The sequence below is a fragment of the Hoplias malabaricus genome, chromosome 14, assembly GCF_029633855.1.
Source record: "Hoplias malabaricus isolate fHopMal1 chromosome 14, fHopMal1.hap1, whole genome shotgun sequence".
NCBI classification, from domain to species: Eukaryota; Metazoa; Chordata; class Actinopteri; order Characiformes; family Erythrinidae; genus Hoplias; species Hoplias malabaricus.
In genome coordinates this window covers 30,597,575-30,622,447 of record NC_089813.1, presented here as the reverse complement: position 1 = coordinate 30,622,447, position 24,873 = coordinate 30,597,575, and the positions used below count along the sequence as shown (strand labels likewise).

At 41.8% G+C, this 24,873-nt stretch overlaps 1 protein-coding gene across 10 annotated transcripts in view; it reads right to left on the bottom strand.

Annotated features, from left to right (window-relative positions):
- The window catches only part of LOC136666513 (cytosolic carboxypeptidase 6-like), a 416,314-nt gene that overhangs the window by 169,127 nt on the left and 222,314 nt on the right, over positions 1–24,873 (bottom strand). For all 10 annotated transcript variants that reach the window (XM_066644737.1, XM_066644734.1, XM_066644730.1 and 7 more), the window contains one exon: positions 11,663–11,879. In XM_066644737.1, coding sequence (XP_066500834.1) covers positions 11,663–11,879 — 217 coding nt within the window. The remainder of the gene's footprint in view (positions 1–11,662; positions 11,880–24,873) is intronic.

The window sequence follows — 24,873 nt, the reverse complement described above, 5'->3', positions numbered from 1 at the left end:
TATGGATAGGCTCCGGACCCACCGTGGCCCTGAACTGGATAAGTGGTTACAGAAAGTGAATGAATCTGTATTATCTGTAACCACTTATCAGGGTCGCGGTGGGTCCAGGGAATACACCCTGGAGGGGGCACCAGTCCTTCACAGGGCATCACAGACAACCACACACATTCACTCACACCTACGGACACTTTTGAGTCGCCAATCCACCTACCAACGTGTGTTTTTGGACTGTGGGAGGAAACCGGAGCACCCGGAGGAAACCCACGCGGACACGAGGAGAACACACCAACTCCTCACAGACAGTCACCCGGAGCGGGAATCCAAACCACAACGTCCAGGTCCCTGGAGCTGTGTGACTGCGACACTACCTGCTGCACCACCGTGCCGCCCATGAAAGAATTAATAAAATAATATATTTCAATACTGACTGCCACTGAAAGTTAAGAAGGTATCTGTCCTTCTTCTATGAAGTTACTATTGAATAATATTGGATATGCACTCTTAAAAATAAAAGATTCTTTGATTCTTTTATGCCACTGAAGAACCAGTTTTGGTTCCTTAAAGAACCATGTTTGTCCATCACTCAGTCTTAAGGTTCCTTATTCAAACACTGTTCTTTATGGAACCAAAAGTGGTTCTCCTATGGCATCGCTCAAAGTACCTTTTGTAGCTCCTTTATTTTTAAGAGTGTACACGATTTACTTTGGACAATAGATATGTATTTGGGACCCCTGTAAAACAAATGCTTTGTAGCCGATGACGGTTCGGCAAAACTAGGCTTACTTGGTCATTTTTCGTCACTCAGTCAAACCTTTATCCTTTCAATCGCTTGCAAAGTTTCTCTCTGTCCCCTTGAGTTTTCTGTGTTCTCAGCTCTTTTTTCTCTCCCAGCCCCCCTCAGCTGAAACACGAGAGTAAAAGAGCAGCTCCGTACAGCAGCCCAGGGACACTTCCCCTAGGTGGCTATCAAGTTTTCACTAATCACGCGCACTCACGTTTATTCTTCCTCTCCTCTGAGCCTCTATGAAGGCAGCTCCATCTTAGTGCTGACTAAATGCACAGTGCATGGCCACTGGTGACAGCAGGAGATGGGAGGGGGGTGCTTCTGGTAAAAGTGCTTACTCTGCACTCCTGCCTCAGACTACAGCCATAAAACACCACTCCATCAACAGAGCGAACAGAAGAAACAGCACTTGTCTGTGGGTGGCAATATGTATGTGCCTGCATGTGTGAGTGAGGGGGGGTGCGGGGTAAAAACCATGAACAAAACGAACAAATCTCCACTCGTCTCAGTGGTGTTAGAATGCTGCGTTGGTCGTACAACAGGAATTTTAATATTTGCTGTGGAGCAGGGGGCAGAGCACTGGGGCATTGTGCAGAAAGAGAAAGGAGAGGGGAAATGTCATAGCGCAAGAAAATCCAAAGACTAGAGCCTCTAGGAAAACACCAGCATCTATAACAAGAGGGATAAAATACACAGAAAGATAAAGGAACAAGGAACTCACAGAGTGTGTGTGAGAGAGAGAGAGAGAGAGAGAGAGAGAGGGGGAGAGAGGTAATTCGAGGGCATACGTTTCATGATGACAATGTAGCATCACTTTTCTCTACTAGCAACACATTTATACAACCTCCTGAATCCCTCTCTTCATCTCCGTCCCTACACACACCCCTCTGTTCACTACAAAGATGAGCCCAGTCAGTGGGAGGTGTCAGTAAACACAAAGTGACCCACTCCTCCACCTCCTCCTCACTGCCACTCACTTCAGGGTAGGGCCTGACTGATGTTTTCTCATCAGTGCAAATCTCACTAATAAAGCATAGCTAATTAGTGGCTTGTCTATGTTGTCACAAACAAACAAATACACAAACACAATCAAACACACATTTCAAATGCAGGCTTTTATAGAGACTACTACACCTTACACAGACCAGCTGTTCATTATATCGCGCTGTACGAGTTGAACTGGTACATTTCAGCATAAAACACCCTCATTATGCTCCATTAATTACAGCACTGGGCAAAAATGCCTTTCAGTCACCCTTCAAGCAATCCCCAAAACATTCAATAATATTTAGGACTGGGCTCTGGGGGGATCATTCCATTGTTGTGAAAAGAGTTCTTTATCTCCTTTTCTTAGTAATGGTACTTTGACTAATACACATCCTTTCAGACCCACACGACTGAGTGGTCTTTTTTTTTTCATATTCGAAGTAAGCGTGGGCCTTGTTTTTTCTCACACTCTTGGATGGTCAGTGTTTGAGCAGGTCTTGCACTGTTCAATGTATAATTTCTGTGCAATGTGATTTATTTATTTGTTTGTTTATTCATTCATTCACTCATTTACTTTGAAAAACAACAAAAAGTGGCTTAAAATGCTACTGCTATTGGCCATTTTCATATCATCTGGGCCTCGCTACACAACAGCTATAAAACTGCTGGCCAGCACAAAAGAGGGTCCGCACTGAACAAGTAAGAGATTACAGAAGGAGATGGATGACAGAAAAACAGAGACAGTGAGTCAGTGAGAGAGAGAGAGATCAGGGGAGATATAGTGAGACAGTGCCAGGGACAGAGGATGTGGGGATTGGTGAAAGAAGGCCGATATGCACTTCAAGCATCTATCCCTATAGTGCAATTATAACAGGCCTCTTCCCTTTACTGCTAGAGCTCTGATCCCTCTCTCTGCTTTGGGCTGCGGAAAAGATCCAGCATCTCAATCACATCTCTGAGAAAGACAGAAAGAGAGAGGGAGAGAGAGAGAGAGAGAGAGAGAGAGAGAGAGAGAGAGAGAGAGAGAGAGAGCTGTAGGGGTAACAGACCCTCAGGCTAGATTCCGCCTGTCCGCCTCATACACCACTCTCTGGATTGGTATAAATATCAGCCTTGGTTAGAAATGCAGCTCTGCAAGTCTGTGTGAATATATGTCCATGCACAATAGTAACAGGGGCCAGAGGCAGAGGAATTCAAACAGTTTTCAAAAAAAAGTTGTGTTGTAAGCAAACCAAACAATATGTATAACCAGGCAACAGTTCAACAACTCCAATGTTTAGAGTCTGTAAGACAACTTTTACTGTAGTTTGTGAATGCACAAAAAGACAGTTCAGCACCTGCCACAAAAACAAAATGGAAACAGACCTGCATATTCATAATTAATATTCATAAATGTAATATTTTCCCTGTAAAATTCTAATCAGATTAACTAGGACACTGCTGGTGCTCTCTGTGTGAAACATTCAGACTCTATGATGAGCAGCTGGCGAGCAATGAGGAGTGAAAATATTAACTGTATAAATACATTTTAACATTTTCACAATTTGTTTTGTCATATTATGGTAAATGTTGCACAGTTTTAAAAGTGACAATGGTCAATTTATTCAACAAATAATAACCACAAAATTCAAACTGTTTGAAAAAGACAAGTGAGAAACGTTTATACATCAAAAGCATTTGTTATGAATTCCATCAAGTAAAAAGCACTGTAAAAGCATGTGCTTGGGGATGATACTGTATCCAAAAGCAAGTGTTTTGGTTTTGGTTTAGAAATTAAAAGATGGTGAATTGGATGTTAGTGTTTGCAAACTTAGCATATCAATACATTTTTTTAAATGACAAAAGAAAAGGAGAATATGTGAATTTCGAATTACAATTATTCATTCATTCATTCATTATCTGTAAGCACTTATCCAGTTCAGGGTCACGGTGAGTCCAGATCCTACCTGGAATCATTGGGCGCAAGGCAGGAATACACCCTGGAGGGGGTAATTGTAATTATATGTTACACAAAAATGCTTTAAAACTTATTTGTACACTTAATATACAGGTGACAGCTCTGCCACGGAAAAAAACAGCACAAAATACAAAGAACAAAAAAACTGCTTAAAGGTTAAAAATATACAGTAGAAACACTTTTCTTTTAATTTGTTCATATTATTATTATTATTATTACTAATGTGGATATGTTCTTGGAATGTTGGACACATGACATTTTTATTTCTATTCAGGAGAGTCTCGGCTATTCATCAATGTCATCATGCTATCAGAGAATACTAACTGGGTTACTCACTGGTTTGATTGATGAAATCCCTCTGGTTGTTCTGATGTGTGGATGATGTTTAAGTTAACCCTTTCTTTGGTTTTTAATCTAGTGATGTTTAGAGTTCTTAGTGATTTTCCAACCTGGATTAATCAGAAATGCTTTTGTCACGATAATATAATGGAAATGTGGTGTTTAGATGAGGTCTTGCAGATTGTTGTGATATGTGGAACGTCCGTTTGCAGGCTTAGTGTTCTTTAGGCTAGTCCTCGCATCTACGAAGATGATGCTTGTTTGCTTTTTCTTTTTTTTTCCCTCTAGTGCTATTAATAGGAGGCTCAGTCTGATTGGCAGGTCACGTTGGAGCACATTTGACAGACAGATAAAATTACATTGATCCTAAAGTAAAATGCTAATTTGCAGTAAACATCATGGACCTCTTTCAAAGATGCTGTGGTCAATGTCATGCAATGGCACCTCTCATTACCGTATTTAAATTCTGCTGATGGTACTGTTTGCGCCTGAGCCGCTGACTGGCGTTCAGGGCTCACCCTGAGGTGCCTGTGACTGTATAGAACATTTATTTCCTTTCTCTTGGGGTAGATATCTAAAGTAACCCAGCTGTTGTTAACAGGTTGGAGTGAGAGTGTAAGCTTACTGAAAGGACCAGAGGACTATTTTCCATCTGCGGTGCCTCAGACGCTGAGTACGCACGTCATTTTCAAGGTGATACTTGAGACATTCTACATTGCTAAATTATTCAGTCTGTTTAATGCATGCATGCATTTCACAAAACACATTTCACTATGATCTCATTTGGATGTTTAAATTGCCCATATGCTGCATGCTATGAAATGATAAATTGTTTCTGTAGTGCATGATGCATAACAACACAGCGCTTCAGGTGAGACACTAACAGCACAATGTGCAACACACAGGCAAGCTGAGACCAAAAACAACTTCTATACACAATCATCCATCAAATTCATCAGCTAATGTTGCCAAACCACAATGGCTGATGTCTGCATGGTAATGTTGTTAGAGAACCAGTCGGGTTATGAAATCATCATTAGCCAAGCTACATTTAAACGCATGATTAAATAAAGCTATAGCATTCAAATAGGAATGCAGAAATATTCTTATTGTCTTGTGGTGTGTGTGTATTTGGGTTGTACAATGCATGATTTTCTATTTGCTATTGTAGTATTAGGCTTTGCAATACAGATACTGTAGAAGGATACAATATGCAAGTAAAACGGTGTCCTCTGAATATCTGGCCATTTTCAGGCAGTTTCAATAAATTAGTGCATTCAAATCATTCCACAAATCATTTAAAATACAAAATGCAGCTCAGACACAGTTTTGAATTTGGATGTCCCAATGTTCCAGGAGCCAGTCCTCGCATATTTGAACTAGAAGTTACAGCTAGGCAGAAACTTCACTATAGACAGAATGAGAACTTCTTTTTAACCAACAAGGCTGCTTCAGAGCAGTTAACATAACCAGAGCACAAGAATGCTGACCTCAGACTGGTAGAATACCTTAGCGAGTATTGGCAAACCACACAGCTAGTTGTTTAACTGAGCTTGTGCTGCTAAATAACCAAACAAATCAGTTCAGTCTCACATCATATACACTTTACTACAGCACTAACTGGCATATATTTATATACAGTGGAACCTCTACCTACGAACTTGATCCGTTCCGTGGCCCGAGTCGTAAGTGGAAAAGTTGATTTCTCGAGTCAATTTTCCTCATTTAAAATAATGGAAAAGCAATTAATGTGTTCCTGCCCAAATATGAAAAAGAAATACAGTGGTAACAGTCATAAAAAAGAAATAAAGTTTTAAGTGATTACATATCGCTACCTTGAAGACGTGACGACTGGCTGGAGGAGTAACACAGGCACTGGCTGTATGACGGGAGGTGGGGGGTGGGTGGAGTAACGAAGAGTAGGTGGGTGAATGTGGGGAGACGAAGCCTAGATACGACTTAATTTAGCACGAATTTTGATGTATGCTATTTACACTAATGCTAAATTGCTAAAGCTACAATTTGCTAATCTTAACAGCTCACTCAAGTCTGGGCGCGCTGGGAGATTCGCCTATTGGCTCGACTCGGCTGAGGCTCGGGTTCATTTCTAGAGTCTGGTTTGTTGGTGGAGGCAAAAAATATTCAAATGCCCGGTTCGTATCTTGGAAAGTTTGTTAGTATAGGCGTTCGTTAGTAGAGGTTTCACTGTACTTGCATTTGATATCACTGTAAATCTAATATGCAATTGAACTGTTTCTTTATTCTTTACTTGAGACAAATGCATATGGGATTATGTTCAATATTGTTGGGAAACTTAATTTTTTTTAATATTGTCATTTTCTTCACACTTGTGGACATATCGTGGCCATTGTCACTGCTTATTTAGTTCAAGAGCAGTACCACGTGCCTTTAATGGGTTTCCACAATCTGTAGAAAAATTGGCCTTTACATGTTTGTTGTAGCATACTCTTTATATCGTCGCTGTACAATGAAAAACATGTATCTCCATTTCTGTCTATTTTTAGTTTCCTACATCATTTGAATATAAAAGCTGTCCTTTACTTTGTATAAAATATTATAAATTAAGCAATGAACAAAAGAAATGCTTCCATTGAAAGTTAAGAAGGTTTTTATCCTTCTTCTGTAAAGTTACACATTTTGGGGGTACAATGTGTTCAATCCTAAAACTAAACAACATTATTTTTACACAGTCTAATGTTGTAGTCCAGAGTCTACAACATTAGAATTTGAGTCCAGGGTCAGAAAGAAATAGACATTTTACTCTGACTTTTCAAAAGGCTAGACTAATCCCCAGCTGATGCATAACTAAGTTCACAAAGTGCTGTTTAAAAAAAAGAGGTGCTTGGGGAACAACATCATCATCACATGTCAAATCACTGTCAGCATTCAACACAAAACCAAACCAACATCTAAACAACTACAACAACGAACACAACTACATTCATTAACAGGGGATGCGAGGCACAATGGGAACTAGGTTGCAAGCCCTGCCCCCAAAAAGACCCTTCTAGACCAGGAAGCCTGAGGCTCTGCCACAATATATGTGACTTGTCCACTGTGTCACTGTGTCTATGAGCATATAAATAATGAATCAGACTGATATTATTAAAGCTGACCTTTACTGTGACATTCACATTGACACTCCGCATTCAAGGACTAAGAAAATTGCATCAGAACATCCCTAAAGTTGAATACATTGTAATTTTTGAATAGTACAATCAGGTCATATTAGGGTGTACCTTTAATAGTGAATTTTGGCCATAATTGGATTATGAATCCATAATGTGTGTCTATATTAGTCTGCTGGCAAAAAAAGTGTGAAAATATCTCTGGATATGTTTGTGTGTGTGTGTGTGTGTGTGAGATGAGCATGCTAGAACTGTCCACATGTGGCCTCTGTTTAACTGCATCACGTCTTTTTCTCGCACCACTGGAGGGACAGAGTGTTTTACTACTGCAGACATGGCTGGTGTACCCCCATACCCCTGTCTCTCTTTCTCTCTCTCTGTCCCCTTCCTCTCTTCTCTCTCTCCCACTATCTCTTCCTCCCTCCCCCACCCTCTCTCTCTCTCTCTCTCTCATTCTCATTATGAGCGGGTTGTGCTGCCACAGACCCAAGAACACAGGACATAAAAAGACAAATAAGGCTATAAAATTCCCTATGCCCATGCATACTAATACCACTCTACCCTCCACCAAGCTCATTCACCCTTACTTTAAACCTGACCTGCCGCAGTGCTTTTTAAAGGATGCCTTCCAACGTACAGCAAAGTATGAAATGCTGAGACTCATGAGAGGCGATACGCCTACACCACACAGCACATTACTGTATAATAACAGCCTTTCTTTACCTTAAGGTATAGGTTGAGGTTCAGTTCTTTTCCAAGGTTTTGTTTGTGGCATTACTGCTGATAGGTCAACTGTCTGACACAGTCGGGTTATAAAAACAGGATGTATGGTCTAATATAAATTCTGACTCACACCTGCCCACTTATATTACGGAGTGAAAATAAAACATCACGTATCTGCTACAGTGGCATAGCATGCAGGTTTGCTCCTGGCTTGATGCTGTAAAGAGCCAAGTGGTCAACTATCTGACCATTGTGGCCAGGAAACAAAGCTAAAACTGCTACTGTACATCATTTCAAAAGATGTTTTCGCTCTTTTCTGGTACTGGTTTAATAACTGAAAATAATAATAACAACAATAGTTATTTCACAAAATGGTACTGTAACAGATCTATTGTTATGTCAATCACTCACTAAGTCACTCATAGCAACTGCTCCAGCAGAAGCCCTCTTCAGTGCTTCAAATCAATAACCCTATGTGTCCTTGTTAAATTAATGCAGTTTACATATATTCAATTACTTTTCATTCATCCTTTCACTGCTTTACCTACACAATGCTGGGGTTATTACAATCGAAAAGAATATATACATTTATTTAAATGTAAGCTTTATTTTAACAGGTAAGCTTCCTATTTACAGTTATATTAAAACGTTCCAATGCACAAATAAAGTTAATTTACTGGAGGTAACATACTGGAAAAGGTAAAACCTAACATGTGGCTTGTGAAACATTATGAATCAACTCAGCAAATAAATATATTTATATTCCTTTATAGTCCATGGAGAGCATGTTTCACACTCATCTACAAAACATGTCATTTGACCAGTGTTATTTAAAGTTTTGTAGACAATTACCTGATATTACCTCTATGCTTTGGAGAAAAGCATATAAACACAATTTATTTGACTGACAACTTAAAACAGATGCATTCATTCCTAAAGGGATTGAATCTCTTTTGAAGAAGGTAATATTTTACATTTGTCTATAGCCCTGCTGTATCCACACAACTGAAGATTTATTAAAGTAAAATTATACCAGCAATGTTTAGCACTCACTTACCTTGGCCGTCAGAATGGGAATAAAGCATCAGGTCTATGAGAAATGACTTCCAGCATGTTTATAATGTGTTTTGGCACTGCACTAATGCAAGTACAGTGATGTCCATGAGATGTGCCATCAGAAATATGCAGTAATGTTTCTAACCTTCTGGGTTTAGTAAGCAACAGCTGATTTGTTGTTGAGCAGACTGTGCCCGTGTTTCTGCAACTTCAGTCTTTCAGATGCAATTTTGCTCAATTTATTGTTGCCCTGTATAATTTACCCATTCAAATCACATTTCATAAAAAAACGAACTTCTTTTCTAAACTGTGCCACTGTTCCTTATCAATAAACGTCCTTTCATCGCAGGCCCTCACATCCGAGCCCCCCTTCACAACGTGGAAGGGATGGAAAAAATGAAAACGGGTCTTAATCTTTCAAGCATTTCTAATGAGTTTTTCTTCTACAATTATTTGATAAGAGCAGAGACAGCACTGCAGGCACTGTGCATGATCCAGCACCTGGGCCAGCACTCCGATCTCTCTCTCTCTCTCTCTCTCTCTCTCACACACACACACACACACACACACACACACACACACACACACACACACACAGAGAGAGAGTCCCTCCAGGGAGAACAAATGTTGCAGGAGGAGTAGCAGATATAGCAGTACACTATGTATGTACAGATATCTAGAAGTGAACTGAGGAGCTGCAGTTCATGATGCTACACCACGTGCCCCCCAGATCCTTTAGCTGGCTTTAGGAAATGTATACTGAAAAACACAATTAGAGGAGATAAAACTTAAATCAAAACCACAACAAACCCCAGGCTGTCCAGTCAAAGTTATTCTTTGTTTGTCCATTCCTTATTGGAAATCAGTACTATTATAAACTGAGACATATTCACCTAAACACAATTGTTTTAGTATCTTATCTGGATGTGGGGGCCAAAACACATGTCCTATATTCCAATATGGGACTTTATAACTACAAACACCATTTCCAGAAAAGTTGGAGCATTCTGTAAAATGCAGTAAAACATGTACCTGTGATTTGTTATTTCTAGTTACCTTTATTTCACAGACAAAAAAATACAGAAACCTCCAAAAATGTTGGGAGAAGCAAATAAAAGAGTGGGGAAAAAAAATCAAACGGTTGCTGAAGCTTTACACTAGAAGCAAAGGCTCAGTTGCAACAAAATATAGGTTTTGGCTCACCACTTTATGACAAATGTCATGAAAGTATTGTCAACTACTTCAAACATTTTTCTATAAAAGACTGCAAAGAATTTAGGTCTTTGACCATCTAGAGTTCATAATATCATCAAAAGAGTCATGTGAAGGCAAAGGGTTAAAACCTGCTGTTAAACATGTATGACCATCAAGCCCTCAGGCGATATTGTTGGTGAACTATGTCAGGCTACTGTGATGCACAAATCCACATGGCCTCTGGAGTACTTTGGAAAATCAGTGGCACACAAACAATTCTACTGCTGCAAAGAGGAAGCCATATTTTAATTATTTCGCAGAAACCTCTTTTATATGAGAAAGTACCATTAATGCAGAGGCAAGATGGCATCCTTCACCAAGGATTCCATGACTATTTCAGCAGGAAAACGCCAGGCCACATTCTGAATGAGTTACAACAGTATAAATTTATAGACATAGTGGGTCTGTCCCAAAACCTAGTGAGCTGTCCAGGTAGGCACTGACTGATAGACAGCATTCATCTGTCCTCACAAGGAAGACTATTGAGATGCTCTAGTAAATCTGTCCTCATGAGGCAGATTATTGAGACGCTCTAGTTAGAGAGCGACTGCGTCACGGCTTGTTCCCGCCCACCGCACGCAACCAGTGTTGACTTACCTCAGCGGTTAGCATCACTGCAGCTTTTCAGCGCGGTGGATTCTAATCTTCCTGTTTTTATCTCGGTTTTAATTATTTTTGGGGAGAAGAGTGAAAAAGATGGGAGTTGGTCTGGTATTGCATCCTGGGATTGCCTTTGCAACTAATATAGGGTTCGATGCTGCCTTAAAATGAGGTATCTAAGAATTGGGATGGCCTATGTGTCGGGAGTGTGTACACTGTGATGTAAAATTCTCTATAGTTAGACAGCTCACTAGGTTTCTGACAGACCCAATGTGTATGTGCATATATTGTGCATCAAGAAGAAAAGACATTTAATTAAGCGTTTCAACAAACTGTATGTATACAGTTGTATGTAAAATTTAGTGCATTCTTCAATCACTTTTGTTGCCTTGAATAGTTCAGCTTTATTTTTTAGCAATATGTTGTAACCAACACATATGTAAATTTACTCCTGTAGCTGTTGCATTACCTGCTGGACTCCTAAACACTTCAGTTTCACTGCTGGACTGAGATTAGTCCACTAACCATATATTTACAGACGAAGATATTCACAGACGAAGACCTAAAAGATGACCAGTACAAACTGTGCAGCAACAGATGAGCTACTGTCCATGACTTTGCATCTACAGTGTGGATAAACAAGATAGACGTGTCTAATAGAGCGGCCATTGAGTGTACACAGTGTTTGAAAACTCCAGCAGCACTGAAGCAGTGAAGTGCTTAGATACTTGTTTTTTGGCAGTTCTTTGAGGTCATTTTATTGTTTTGGCTGATCCTTGTTGATATATTCTCTAGACATGCATGCACACTCACCACACTGAGGCCCAGCTGCTCTCTCTTCAGGTATTCTAGGTTTCTTTGCTCGAGGCTGGTGAGATAGTGCTGGAGGCGGGAGTAGGTGTAGGGGTAACAGTAGGCAAACTGGTACACGTCATCCTCCCTGTCGAAACAGAAGGCGAAAGACATGACGTAGTTCCTCCGGTGGTCCGGGCAGCGGTAGTAATACACATTCTTGGCTGGCAGTCTCTGCCTGCAACAGAGAGAGAGGGGGAGAGAGAGAGAGAGAGAGAGAGAGAGAGAGAGAGAGAGAGAGATGACCTTTCAGCCTACTAACACTTTAGTCTGCAGAGAAGCTGGAACACATTTAGAGTGAAGAAAGAAAATGTCAGCGTGAGGACGTCTGTAAATCTTTAAGTAACGGACCTAAAGCCAGGAATGGTCAGTGTACTTGCTCTGAGTCTGGGCCTCAGTGTGCATTTGCTTTTATTTATTCTGACAGCTCTGCCAACTGTTACTCCACAGAGACTCCTCGTAATGTCCAGTAATTTCCATAGCTTGTGAAGCTCCAGGGCATAGCCGCATTCTCAGCATCATCACAAAGCTTCTGGAGGAAAATGGATAGTTTGCATACAAAAGAGCATTGATTTTTCAGAGATTTTAAAGACTTGAAAAGCGTATTTGTTTTAGCTATAGTGAAACTTTAAGCAGCATATTCAGGTGTGGCCAATAATAAAAAAGGGTACAATGACAGCGAAAGTATTGTAAAAACAATTATTCCATCCCTGAAATCTGACTGGCTGAGCCATGTTCCAAGGCATCTAAAAATTACAGAATATAACCACATCAGTTTAATTCTGTATTAATGTACCAAATTAATAAAACCCATGGTACATGGTACAACTCCTAAAATAACCTTTATAATATATTGTGCAGGGGCGGCACGGTGGTGCAGCAGGTAGTGTCGCAGTCACACAGCTCCAGGGACCTGGAGGTTATGGGTTCAAGTCCCACTCCGGGTGACTGTCTGTGAGGAGTTGGTGTGTTCTCCCCGTGTCCGCGTGGGTTTCCTCCGGGTGCTCCAGTTTACTCCCACAGTCCAAAAACACACGTTGGTAGGTGGATTGGTGACTCAAAAAGTATCCGTAGGTGTGAGTTAATGTGTGTGTGTGTGTTGCCCTGTGAAGGACTGGCGCCCCCTTCAGGGTGTATTCCTGCCTTGCGCCCAATGATTCCAGGTAGGCTCTGGACCCACCGCGACCCTGAAGTGGATAAGTGGTTACAGATAATGGATGGATGGATATATTGTGCAGCAAACAAAGTCTGCATGAATCAAACTGTAAGCAGCATATGTGTATTTTATAATATTGTGAACAGCAGCAGTGAATTATGACTATCAGAGCTAGGCTTTCAGTTCAGGCCATAAACTCAGCTCTAGAAAATGCTGTAGGCCGAAAATTCTAGTCTGCTTAAAAAATGACATCCAATGGGCACCAACTCTCAGATGAGTGGCAGGCCATGTTAGTGACTGAGGTCTGTTATGGGTGGGAAAAAACTACAGGGTGACTTTACAGTAACAACACTGCTCACAATAACAGTGAGCAGCAGTCAGAGCAACTGAGACTGACCATATTTCCTCCTGTTGACCCAGGATCAACTCCAGTGCAGTGCTGGGGAACAGAAGAACGGAGAGAGGAGAAACAGAAGAGCTGCAGGATCCATCAACGTGCAACATGACACTAGCGCATCCCCTATAGATTCTCCTCCCCCCCAGCCTCCCCAAGCCTCTCTTCTTGTCTCTCTGCTACAAAAGACCAAGTTTTCTCTCTGCAGAATAACAGTTCTCGTCCGATGTCTTGTTGACCATTTCTGCATATAAATCATCATTTCCAATGGTTTTATTGTGATATTCAGAGCAGTGATTTATATTTAGTGTTTCTCATTTATGTGCTTTGTAGCTTAACATGGTGAAAGTAATGTTACAGTAATGTAATCACCACTTCCTGTAATAATGTGTGTATTTTAAAGACTCCTTACAATCACATTATTACAGAGTTATTGGCTTAGGAAGAACTTTGCTACGTCATTAATTTCACGCAATGCACAAAGTTTTCAATTTCCTCTATATAGATTAGTCATGTGTACTACTGCAACAGAGAGTCTGTGTCTTCACAGTAAATATGACTAGCATATTAATTACCTCAATCCGCTGAGCATCTACTCATGATCAGGGTTAAGGATCATATGTATTTGAACTGTTTTTCAGATATATTTCAGATAAACCTAGTCATTCGTAACAGAGTACTCTCTTTTAGTAAATACCTCATCTGCAGGTGATAAAAACAATATCATTTTTGTGCCTGAAAGCAGAACAGATCACTTTACATTTGCAGTTTTTGACAAAGATTTAAATTTAAACCACATTAAAGCTGTAGCCTAAATCTTGGCCAAGGACAATTGGTGTATCTACATGTTCTTTCCTGAGTTTCCACTTGTTAGAACAAGCCTTAATAGATCTTTATGCAGACACTCTTATCAACACAGACCTACAGTAAAGTGTCAGGGAAATGCTTCCAATTTATATATTCAATGTTCTCTAAACTCTCTAGCCTTCAGTTTAAACCCAACCTCGGAGAGTGCAGTGAACTATGCACTTAATGTGAACAGTGCAATGCACAACTCTTGGCTGTAGAAGATGTTTGCTGATGAAACGTGAACTGGTTTTGTAATGACCAGAGCACGCAGTGAAAGTGAGGAAGGTGCAGCTCGCTCTATAGCTGAGACCACAACATGATGAGCAACACCACTGAGAAAATGGAGGCTGCTTCGGACATTAAGGGACACGATGAATACTGACAATCAGCAGATAGAGAGGGATGAAGGGATTCCAGAGGGAGGGAGGGAGAAAGGCAGAGAGAGAGAGAGAGAGAGAGAGAGAGAGAGAGAAATCAAAGGTGATGAAGGACAAACAAAGAACACGAGTGACGGAAAAGGAAGGAAGGGGTGTACGCGAGAGAGAGGGAGGGAGGGAGGGAGGGAAGGAAGGAAGGAGAGTGGGGAGATAAGCAGAGGATGAAAAAGACAGGGATGATCAGAGGGTGGGATAAAATGGGGATGAGGAAGTAGAGGGAAGGAGAGGGAGAGTGAGAGAGATCAGATGGAGATTGCACCTGTGGGCTGATAGCACAGTGGCTAGTGGACAGTGGTCTGATAAGGAGAAGAAACGACTCTCTCAAATCAAACTGAGCTCTACCAAGCCCACCATTACTTGCCTAGCAAACAGCATGTTATTATATACACTCCCTGGACCAGCAGAACCCTGACTGGGGAATAAGATTCAGTATTTCTGCTCAAACGGAAGTAAGGAGGGCACTTTATGTGTTATTCTGTATTTTTCTATAATAATTTGACAGATCTTAACACAGAATATTACCCACTTAAATTGTCTTTAGACATTCACTGAACTCCAAATTGAAACCAAGTGAGTTTGATTATGTGTAACATTTGAGTCCCTGCAACAAGGAACACTATATCGGCCATGTTTTACTAGCAATGCTTGCTTGTACGGTTTTGACAGTGGAGATAATCATTTTTCAGTGTGAGCCAATGTTGTAATGGAGAAATACATTTTAATAAACAGGGGAGACGCTTTAGTAACTGTGTTATTGGGCATCAAACAATGCAATTTCAGGCTCAACAAGTGTTTACCAAAAAAATATTAAAAAAATCCACACTTTATACTACATTGCAAATGTTCATTTTTAACCAGTGCATTAATAATAAGTCCTGCTTTAGATGAATTAAGCCCCTCATTTGGTTTTTTTGCACCCATTAATTTCCTACCCTCCTCCTGAAGAGGCTCTGTTCTTCTTATTACAGGTCAGTGAAACATCACAATGATTCTGAAGCTGTCGCTTTAAATCCACATTTTTTTCCCTAAAACTATAGTAATGAAATCAGAACTGAACTGTTAATTTTCCAGGTCATGTCCCTACTCATATTAAGCATATTATCCTCAAATTTAAAAGACAAAATTCCAGACTTTAACCATGTTAACCGATCAATTGTCACAGTGTGAGCTGTGAGCACCTTGACAGTTCATAGCTCCACTGGACTGATTCTGTGGGTGTGTAATTCATTCATAACCACTTATCCAGTTCAGGGACTTGGTGGGTCCGGAGCCTTCCCAGAATCACTGGGTCTAAGGCGGGGACCCACCCTGGAGGGGGCCCCAGTTCTACCAATGTGTATTTTTGGACCATGGGAGGAAACCAGAGCATGCAGAGGAGGGGTGTGTAATTATTAAAGATATTAATTATTAACAAACATAAAACATTTAAACAAAATAATGCAGGCCCACACACAGCTCCAGGGACCTGGAGGTTGTGGATTCATGTCCTGCTCAAGACAGTCATGTGAGGAGTTGGTGTGTTCTCCCTGTGTCTGCGTGGGTTTCCTCCAGGTGCCCCGGTTTCCTCCCACAGTCCAAAAACACACATTTGTAGGTGGATTGGTGACTCAAAAGTGTCCGTAGGTGTGAGTGTGTGAATGAATGTGTGTGTGTTGCCCTGTGAAGGACTGGCGCCCCCTCCAGGGTGTATTCCCGCCTTGCGCCCAATGATTCCAGGTAGGCTCTGGACCCACCGCGACCCTGAACTTGATAAGCGCTTACAGATAATGAATGAATAAATGAATGCAGGGCCATCTTCAAACACATTCTTTTTTTCTTGATAAACCAGGGTGTTTGTTTTCTTTTTAAGTGTGTAGCAGTGTAATCACAATACTCAGTAGCCTCCTAACATTGTTCATATTGTGCATCCCTACCACACATTCAGGCAGAAACATGTCCAAAGGACTAAAAGTTAGTTACATGCACACACCCACACACATTTATTCACAGGCTTGCAAGCATGCTCACAGAGGCTAAAATACAAACAAGCATGCCAACAAATTCCCTGACGTTTTTGCTGCCTCAACAAAGTGAACAGCTGAATTGAAATTAAACCAAATTAGTCTGACTCTGTGGAGCAGAGAGAGAGAGAGACAGAGAGAGAGAGAGAGAGAGAGAGAGAGAGAGAGAGAGAGAGAGACCAGTCTGATAAATTCCACTGTGGAGGAGTGAAGCGCTGCTATCTCGTGTGTATGTGTCTCAGCAGAATACTAATAGTGCCAAAGTGCTTTTCAGTATGATCTCTGCTCTTATTCACAATACACACACACACACACACAAACACACACAGTCCCTTTAGTGCATGACAGCTCAGACCCTCCTCAGACCCATTTCTTTCTAGTCAATACACATCCCTCTTATTTTTCATCCACATATTTCCAAAATGAACACGTACACAAACACACACACACACACACACACACACACACACACACACAAAACCTGTATCTGCGGTCATTTATTCTTGAATATTTTCACCTCTGAAATATTTTTCTAACATAAGCTCTGAAAGGGTTGCAATGGAAAACAAGTTTTCCTTATTTGGAAATAAAAGACTTGGATGTGTAATAAACATCATGAGTCAAAACATACCATGATTTACCCAGGCCCTAGAGACTTTTCCTAAATGTTTATGAGACAGTTGCAATTTTTCTATTGCGCTCCTTGGCCAAAATTCAACAGCTAATGTGTTAATCTTACAATATTTTATTCGAAAAATTAAGCTTCACTTCACATTGTCACTGTTTGTTGTAGCATCTGCTTCAGGGTCAGAAACCCTCGCAAAAGGACTGGAAGAATTAAAGTGTTCTGTATTTGGCACAAGCCTAACACACGAACAGAAATACCCAGAAAAACAGGCACGACCGCACAAGACAGAAGGCAGGAGCTGTGTTTGTTTTGGTATTTGCCTGAAGTTTAAGTGGGGTTATGTTCTTGACCAAATTCCTGTTCCCACTGCATCCTGAAACACCAGTAAGACAACCATTATCATTCCCCTATTTCCCTCTCTCCTTCTCCCTCACTCACTCACAAACACACACAAATAGAGAGAGAGAGAGAGTGTGAGAGAGAGAGAGAGAGAGAGACCTACCACTTCTCTCCCTATGCAGGGTTAATGAAACACTATGGAATGCTTCTTTCTTTATTTATTTCTTTGTCTGGGCACTATCCCGGCTTCTCCTCAGCGTTTGACCTTGTTGGCTACTGAGCGAATCCTGGCTATTGATTTTAATTACCCAGCGGGAATTTACTGCCTGCCTTCTCCGCTTTGCTGCACTGCTATTGGCTAGTGAAAATAGCTTTGTATGTCCCTCCAGAGAGAGAGAGAGAGAGAGAGAGAGAGAGAGAGCGAGAACGATGTTGGTTGGGGCTTGAAACACACCAGTCGGGTGGTTTTCTATCTATTCTGTACCATTTCTCTCTCTCTCTCTCTCTCTCTCTCTCTCTCTCTCTCTCCTGCTGTGGCTGCTGGCAATTTGTTTTATCTAAATGATGGTGGCCCGTGGCTCGGTGTGTTCCCGGATGTGGTACAGTGCCCTCGTTCCCAAACAGATTTATCTCAGTGTGTGTCAGAGGGGAAGAAACGACGCCCCCTGGACAATAATGTGCACACACGTGGCTTAACAATTCTGCAAAGGCCTGCTTCCCGCCAACTTTCCCACACACACACACACACTCTCCACAAACTCTGTGGAAATCACGCGCAGCGTGCTCTAAGGCTGTGTCTGGTAGCACTGATAGGACAGGTCAAGGCCTGGAGGCTGAGGTCATTAAAGTGACCAGGGGAGCGCAGTTCCAGAACTCCTTGAAGAAAGTCTCAAAAAAAAAATAAAAATTGTGAAAAACTTTATTTTTTTTCCACCACACTTTGGCGCTTGCCTGAACGATCAGGGATTTCTCTCAGTGCTTGCTAGCAGCCGTATCAGTCCAAGTAAGCATCTGACTCAGTCTCCGTAAGTGTGTGCATGTGTGCGTTTGAGAGAGCAAGCTGTCAGCTAAAAGGCAGGGCCGTTACCGAGATGTCACTCCACAATGCTGTGTTTTTCAACCCGGTTAGCGGATCCAGGACGGGCCCTTTGATTCGGCGGCTGTCGGCTTCCCCCAGAAGTCACCCAGATGAGGGAGAAAATTGCTAGCTTTCATACAGAAGGGGGACATCTTGTCTATATTCTCAAATCAATCAAGCGTAGAGGTCATCACCGACGCTACCATCTCTCTGTATTTCTCTCTCTCTCCTTCTCTCGACTTCATTCACAGTGCTGCCTGTCATCCTCTTAATGTGTTGAAGGTTAAACGCTTTCGAATATGCGCACAGAACCGTCAAGTGACACAATCCCTCTCTCTGCTCATTGGCGCCACAAGTGAGGAATGATTTCATAAGCAGCTATTATATTCCAACACAGAAGGACGTGAAGTGGCGTACCATTTCCAGCCCTGTTCTAGCACTCCTCGCTGTGCTCTGGACTATGGCACAGTGTATATAGTAGTGTTTGTTGCTAGTGAAAATTCATTATCATGATATTTCCCAAATATAATACAACACATTTAGGTTCTTTTTGAGCACGGCTACTTTATATTCAAACAAATATGTCACAAAATTCACATAGGTTTTGATGACTTTTAATCGTTTTCCTTTGTTAAAAATACATGGTGGCATAAAATGTAGCGTCGCTGTCACACTGCTCCAGAATTCTTGCGGTGTACGGGTTTCCGGTGTGTCCTCTGTGTCTGTATGGGTTTACTCTGGGTGCTCTTGCTTCCTCCCACAAACACACATCGGTAGATGGACTGGTGAGAGTGAATGGTGCAAACCAATATTATTGTTTAAACCTTGTTTTGTTAGAAAAGGATACAAAGTACTCTTATGTATCTTATCATAGATACACTGTACATTCAAGTGTCTTTGAAGCTTAGCATTTGTTACTTATCCAAAAAGGCCAAAGTAAAAACCCAAAACAGTAATACTGTATGGCCCAGGCTCTCTCCCGTTAATATTAGGCCAGTTGGCTAACACTGGGATTAACTAATGTGCCTTTTCCTCTTTAAAAAACCCAATTAATTTAAAAAGACTATTGACGATAGGGACATAGGACGTAGGCCTTCTGCTTTCAGCCACAATCCAGAATGGAGTCACTGGATGGCATGGTTACTAAGCAACCGCCAGCTTTGTTCACTTGTCGGTTGCATGCGATGGCATTTTTGAAGTCAGGGTGGTGTTAGTGGTGGTGGCGGTCAGGGGGTTTGTTCTGCTATCTGGTGTTTTTGTTCTCAGTATCTGAATTGCAGGTCTCATTCCGAGCATCTGAATTGCTGCTGTTGTCACCGCTGTTTGAATTGCCAGCACGGCTGAAAGCTGGAGAGCATCAAACGTGTGTATGTGTGTGTGTGTTTGCTCGCTTGCAGGATCTGAGAGGGGAGACGGAAACTACACAGGCATCTGGGGAGCAACAGCAGGGGACTACACTTCCCAGTGGGAGGGGTGAGGCAGAGAATGAGATAGAAAGAAGTGTGTTTACTACACACGCTAAATAAGAGGTTTGGTGATATTTGGAAATGCTAGAGGAAATGCTAGGGGATCCTGTGAAGAAGCTGACTTCAAACAAAGAGTAAGAGGCCTTTTCATTCATCAAAATGCCTGGAGCGATCCTACAACTACTGTTTAGCTTTTCTCTTCCTCCGGCATCCAAGACAATTCACAGTCAAAGGAATGGGATGTCCATCTCTGTCCCTGCTTTCGCAGTCTCCACATGAAGCTGAATAAACAAAGGGTTTTCTTTTGCTTCACAGTTCAGATTTGTTTATTTATATAATTAATTGACAATATGTGTTATCAACATCATAAATGATAGATAATTTCACGCTTGCCAGGCCTACCTCCACTGGCTCTTATTATAGCCCTTATTGTGTTAGTCTGAATAGACTAATCCCTATTAGAGTGTGTGTGAGTGCATGTGTGTGTGTGTGGATTATTGCCACAGTAATATATCTGCACTTGATCAAAAGCAGCGAGGCATGCAGTTAACATACATCACCTTAACTAAATGAAGGCCTGTGTTTTAATTTGAATAACTATAAATATGTAACTGTTCGTGTGCTGCAGCTGGCCACTGTGGGTGTGTGTAGCTCATCAACACATGCACTCACTCACACACACACACACACACACTCAGGGGAAGTCTGGGCTGCAATCCTTTTCATAAGCGCACTGGGACGTGTTCAGTATTAGCACTAAGAGGCTGGGCATGTCGTCAAACGGCTCTCTCGGCACCTAAATCAGCCTCTCATTAGAGCAGAGATCATAAACTCAGAGAGAGAGAGAGAGAGGGAGAGAGAGAGAGAGAGAGAGAGAAGGAGAAGGAGAAAGAGAAACATTCTGGCTGCTAACATGGGGCCTGATGTATTCCAGTCGAACACTCTTAACGACTCCCTTCTGTGTGCCTTCCTGCATGCTGAAGTGAGCCGCAGCAGCCAAGCCCCTCCAGGCAACACTGGGTGGATAACACTATAACACCATATCATCAGTCGGGACGTTTTAAATGCAACACTGCACATTTGTCGATCGCAAAACGAGAGACCAGAAAAGGCCGAGAGTGATATTCCCACACGTGTGCGCGTGCGTTTAGATTACAGCTGAGATTAACAGCCCCCCCGTCCTGAAAGCACAGTGAGATTCAGAGGGTATTACCACTTAAGAAGCCGCAGGGAAGCCCTACCATAGACTTACCCAGCGCTGCTTTCTTTACCTGCATTAAAGCTAACCAGGCCAGAGAGGCAGCAGAGCAGGTAAAGAAAGCAGAGCTGGGCACACAGCGCATTAGCAAGTCAGCTTTAACAAGACCTGACACAACATGATACAAGCTCTTACGCTGCTCGGCCAGAAATACAAGCAGCAGCTTACTATAAAACACACACACATAACTTACACAGAACACACGCCATCTCTTCTATTCCGTGCTGCTATGCTACACAAGCAGTGCTGTTTTCTTGGTTAACACAACAGCTTTAACACTAAGACCACCTTTCAAATTGGAATTGTCAATCAAATTTGTGGAATCAATATTCCCCCCCCCAAAAAAAAACACACTTAAAATGATTCTAATATTAAACTATTACAATTTTGCAGGTTAGTGGTAATCTGTAGACATGGTGGCACAGCAGGTAGTGGCACAGTCACACAGCTCCAGAGGCCTGGGGTTGTGGGTTCTACTCCCATTCCGGGTGACTGTCTGTGAGGAGTTTGGTGTGTTCTCCCTGTGTGGGTTTCCTCCGGGTGCTCCGGTTTCCTCCCACAGTCCAAAAACACACGTTTGTAGGTGGATTGGCAACTCAAAAGTGCCTATAGGTGTGAGTGAATGTGTGTCACCCTGTGAAGGACTGGCGCCCCCTCCAGGCTGTGTTCCTGCCTTGCGCCTAATGATTCCGGGTAGGCTCCGGACCCACCGCCACCCTGAACTGGATGAGCGGTTACAGACAATGAATGAATGAATAACTAAGATGTAGGCCATTACTACCATTAGGATCAAACTACAGTGGAGTTTACATTTATATTTAAGTTTGATTTTCCTGTTGTTAATGCAGAGATAATTGAGGAACGGGTCAATGAAGATCACGCAGTAATGTTATATTTCCATTTACAGGAACATATAAGCTCTGATATGACAAGACTCCAAGGAACAAGGATATGAATTACAAAGGGTATAGGGTAAGAACTAAGGCTTGGCGATGTGACGGCAAATCAATATCACGATTAATTGAATATTTTACCTCAGTTATGAGTAATAAATGATAATCATGTTTTTGTATTTTGCCCTCATTATTTACTGACAAGTACTGTAAATGTTCCAGTATTAAAGGTGGGATATGTTGTTCTAATATTCCTGGGAGCTTGTCAGTTTCTTTTTTGTGCCATGCACTGTTCATATTGTTGAACAGACCGTTGGTATTAACTCTGGTTGCTGAAACTGGTTTGTGTGAGGGTTTATATTTGACTTCATGTTCATTGTCGTCTCCGTTAAAGTCATAACACATCTAAATGACAGACATGGCATTTTTCTTTGGTGCAAGCAGCTGGAGTTGCTCAGCTGGCCTCTGTGTAGCTTCTATGTGGAAGATTGGAGGGGACAGAATACACATGCAATATTATGGTTTTAAAGGGACAGTACATACAGTACACACAACATTAAATAATTAAGATTAAATTAATAAATACATAAAAAGAAAGAAATAAAAATGTATTTGATCACATCGGTGAGAATCTCTGAATGTTGGTTTCTAATACTTTTTGCTTTATTGCCCAGCCCTGGTATGACCAAAGTGCAATGTGCCACACAGTAAGTCTGCCATAATTAGCAGTGTTGGTTGACTATGAATGACCATGTTATGGTGAAGCTGGATTGTCTCTGAGCTATGTGAAGCATCAGGGAGATTGATGTGTGTGTGGAGAGCAGTAGCCTGTAGAGTGAAGTGCATAGAGGGTCAACAGCAGGGGCACTCATCAGGGGTCAGCAACAAGGGCCTGAAGCTTTAGTAATTATCTACACACACTAAGTTACACACACAGATTACTCACAAAGACAAACACACACATGCTCATGTATAAATAGACACACATCCATACATCAGTGTCACATTATATCATTACACAGGTCCAAACCCCAGAAACCCAAACCCAATAATATTTTAGTGTCTATATTCTGGGGGATGCTTGGGATAACGACACCAGAATATAACAGACAAGGTAACGTTTGCTTGCTAGCACTGTCTATTAGATGTGTGTATTTCTTGGTCAAAACAACTGCTCAACATGTTTCCAAGGTAGTGATGCATGAACATCTAATGACTATGACAGCTGACTGGGCTTCGAGACAGAAGTAATCAACAATCAAGTAATCATATTATATATATATACATATACACACACGTTTTAACCTCTCTCTCTCTCTCTCTATATATATATATATATATATATATATATATATATATATACCCCCCCAGACAAAAGCTTGCAGTATGTGCTGTAAACAGCTGATTTTTATCATCATGCCATTCTATTCAACCATCACTTCACTCTAATCAAAAGATTAGAGCACAGATCGCTCTGGAAAACAGAGGAATGAACACTGCCAGAGTGAGTGTGTTGTAAGTGTCTCAGTGTGTGTGTATGTGTGTGTTCGCTCCCACATTGACCAGCAGATGGCTATAGCCCTTGCGTTTAAAGAGCAAATGATCCGCCTTTTCTGAAGAATATCCACTCTTCCATATAGAGTTCAAACAGCAGCCCCACCCTGTCTTTGTCTCAGTGCAGTCCACTTCACCTTCTCACACACACACACACACACACATGCTTACATCAGAAAAAGGTCTACAACGCCCCTGTGTCTCAGGTGGCATGGCCCATCTGTACAAAGCAGCATAATGGTGTATGTGCATGTTTGTGTGTCTGTGTGTTTGTGTGTATGATATTAGGGCTGAGGCTCCAGCAAGTCGCCCCACCTTGTCCAGACAGGGACCTGGTGGTCGTGAGCAGCACTATTATGGTGTGTGTGTGTGTAAGACCCCGCCATGGAAAGCAGAAGCCCCACTGTGCAAGGGGGAAAGTGGGTAATTATTCTGGAGCAGATGAGCCCCCTGAACCAGCCGGCATGGCGCCATGCCCCCTCACGGGGCACATACACACACAAACAATCACACTCACACACACACACAGGGGGCACAAGGGCAGGTGTGAATTAGAGAGAAGAATATAGTACTAACGGAGAGACAGGGTGATGTCACAATGCACTTACCAGTGTGTGGTGTGTGTGTGTGTGTGTGTTTGTGTCTGTTCTCCACAGGTCAGGTGCAGTTCACCAAGGTGCAACCGGAGCAGTGTCACAGCCAAGTGACATCTAATACTTTCCAAAGCTTGTGTGTGTGTGTGTGTGTGTGTGTGTGTGTGTGTGTGTGTGTGTGTGGGTGTGTGTGTATGTGCCGAAGTGCTGTATTTTTTTAACTACACATTGCACATTTTTCAAAAAACATAATACATTTCAAAATCCTCCGTTTTACTTTAACAAAGATCATTCATTCATTCATTAATTTTCAGTAACTGCTTATCCAGTTCAGGGTCGGGTGGATCCGGAGCCTACCCGCAATCATTGAGGGCAAGGATTGCACCCTGGAGGGGGCACCAGTCCTTCACAGAGTGACACACACACAAATGGACACTTTTTTTTTTTTGAATCACCAATCCACCTACCAACGTGTGTTTTTGGACTGTGGGAGGAGCACCTGGAGGAAACCCATGCAGACACAGGGA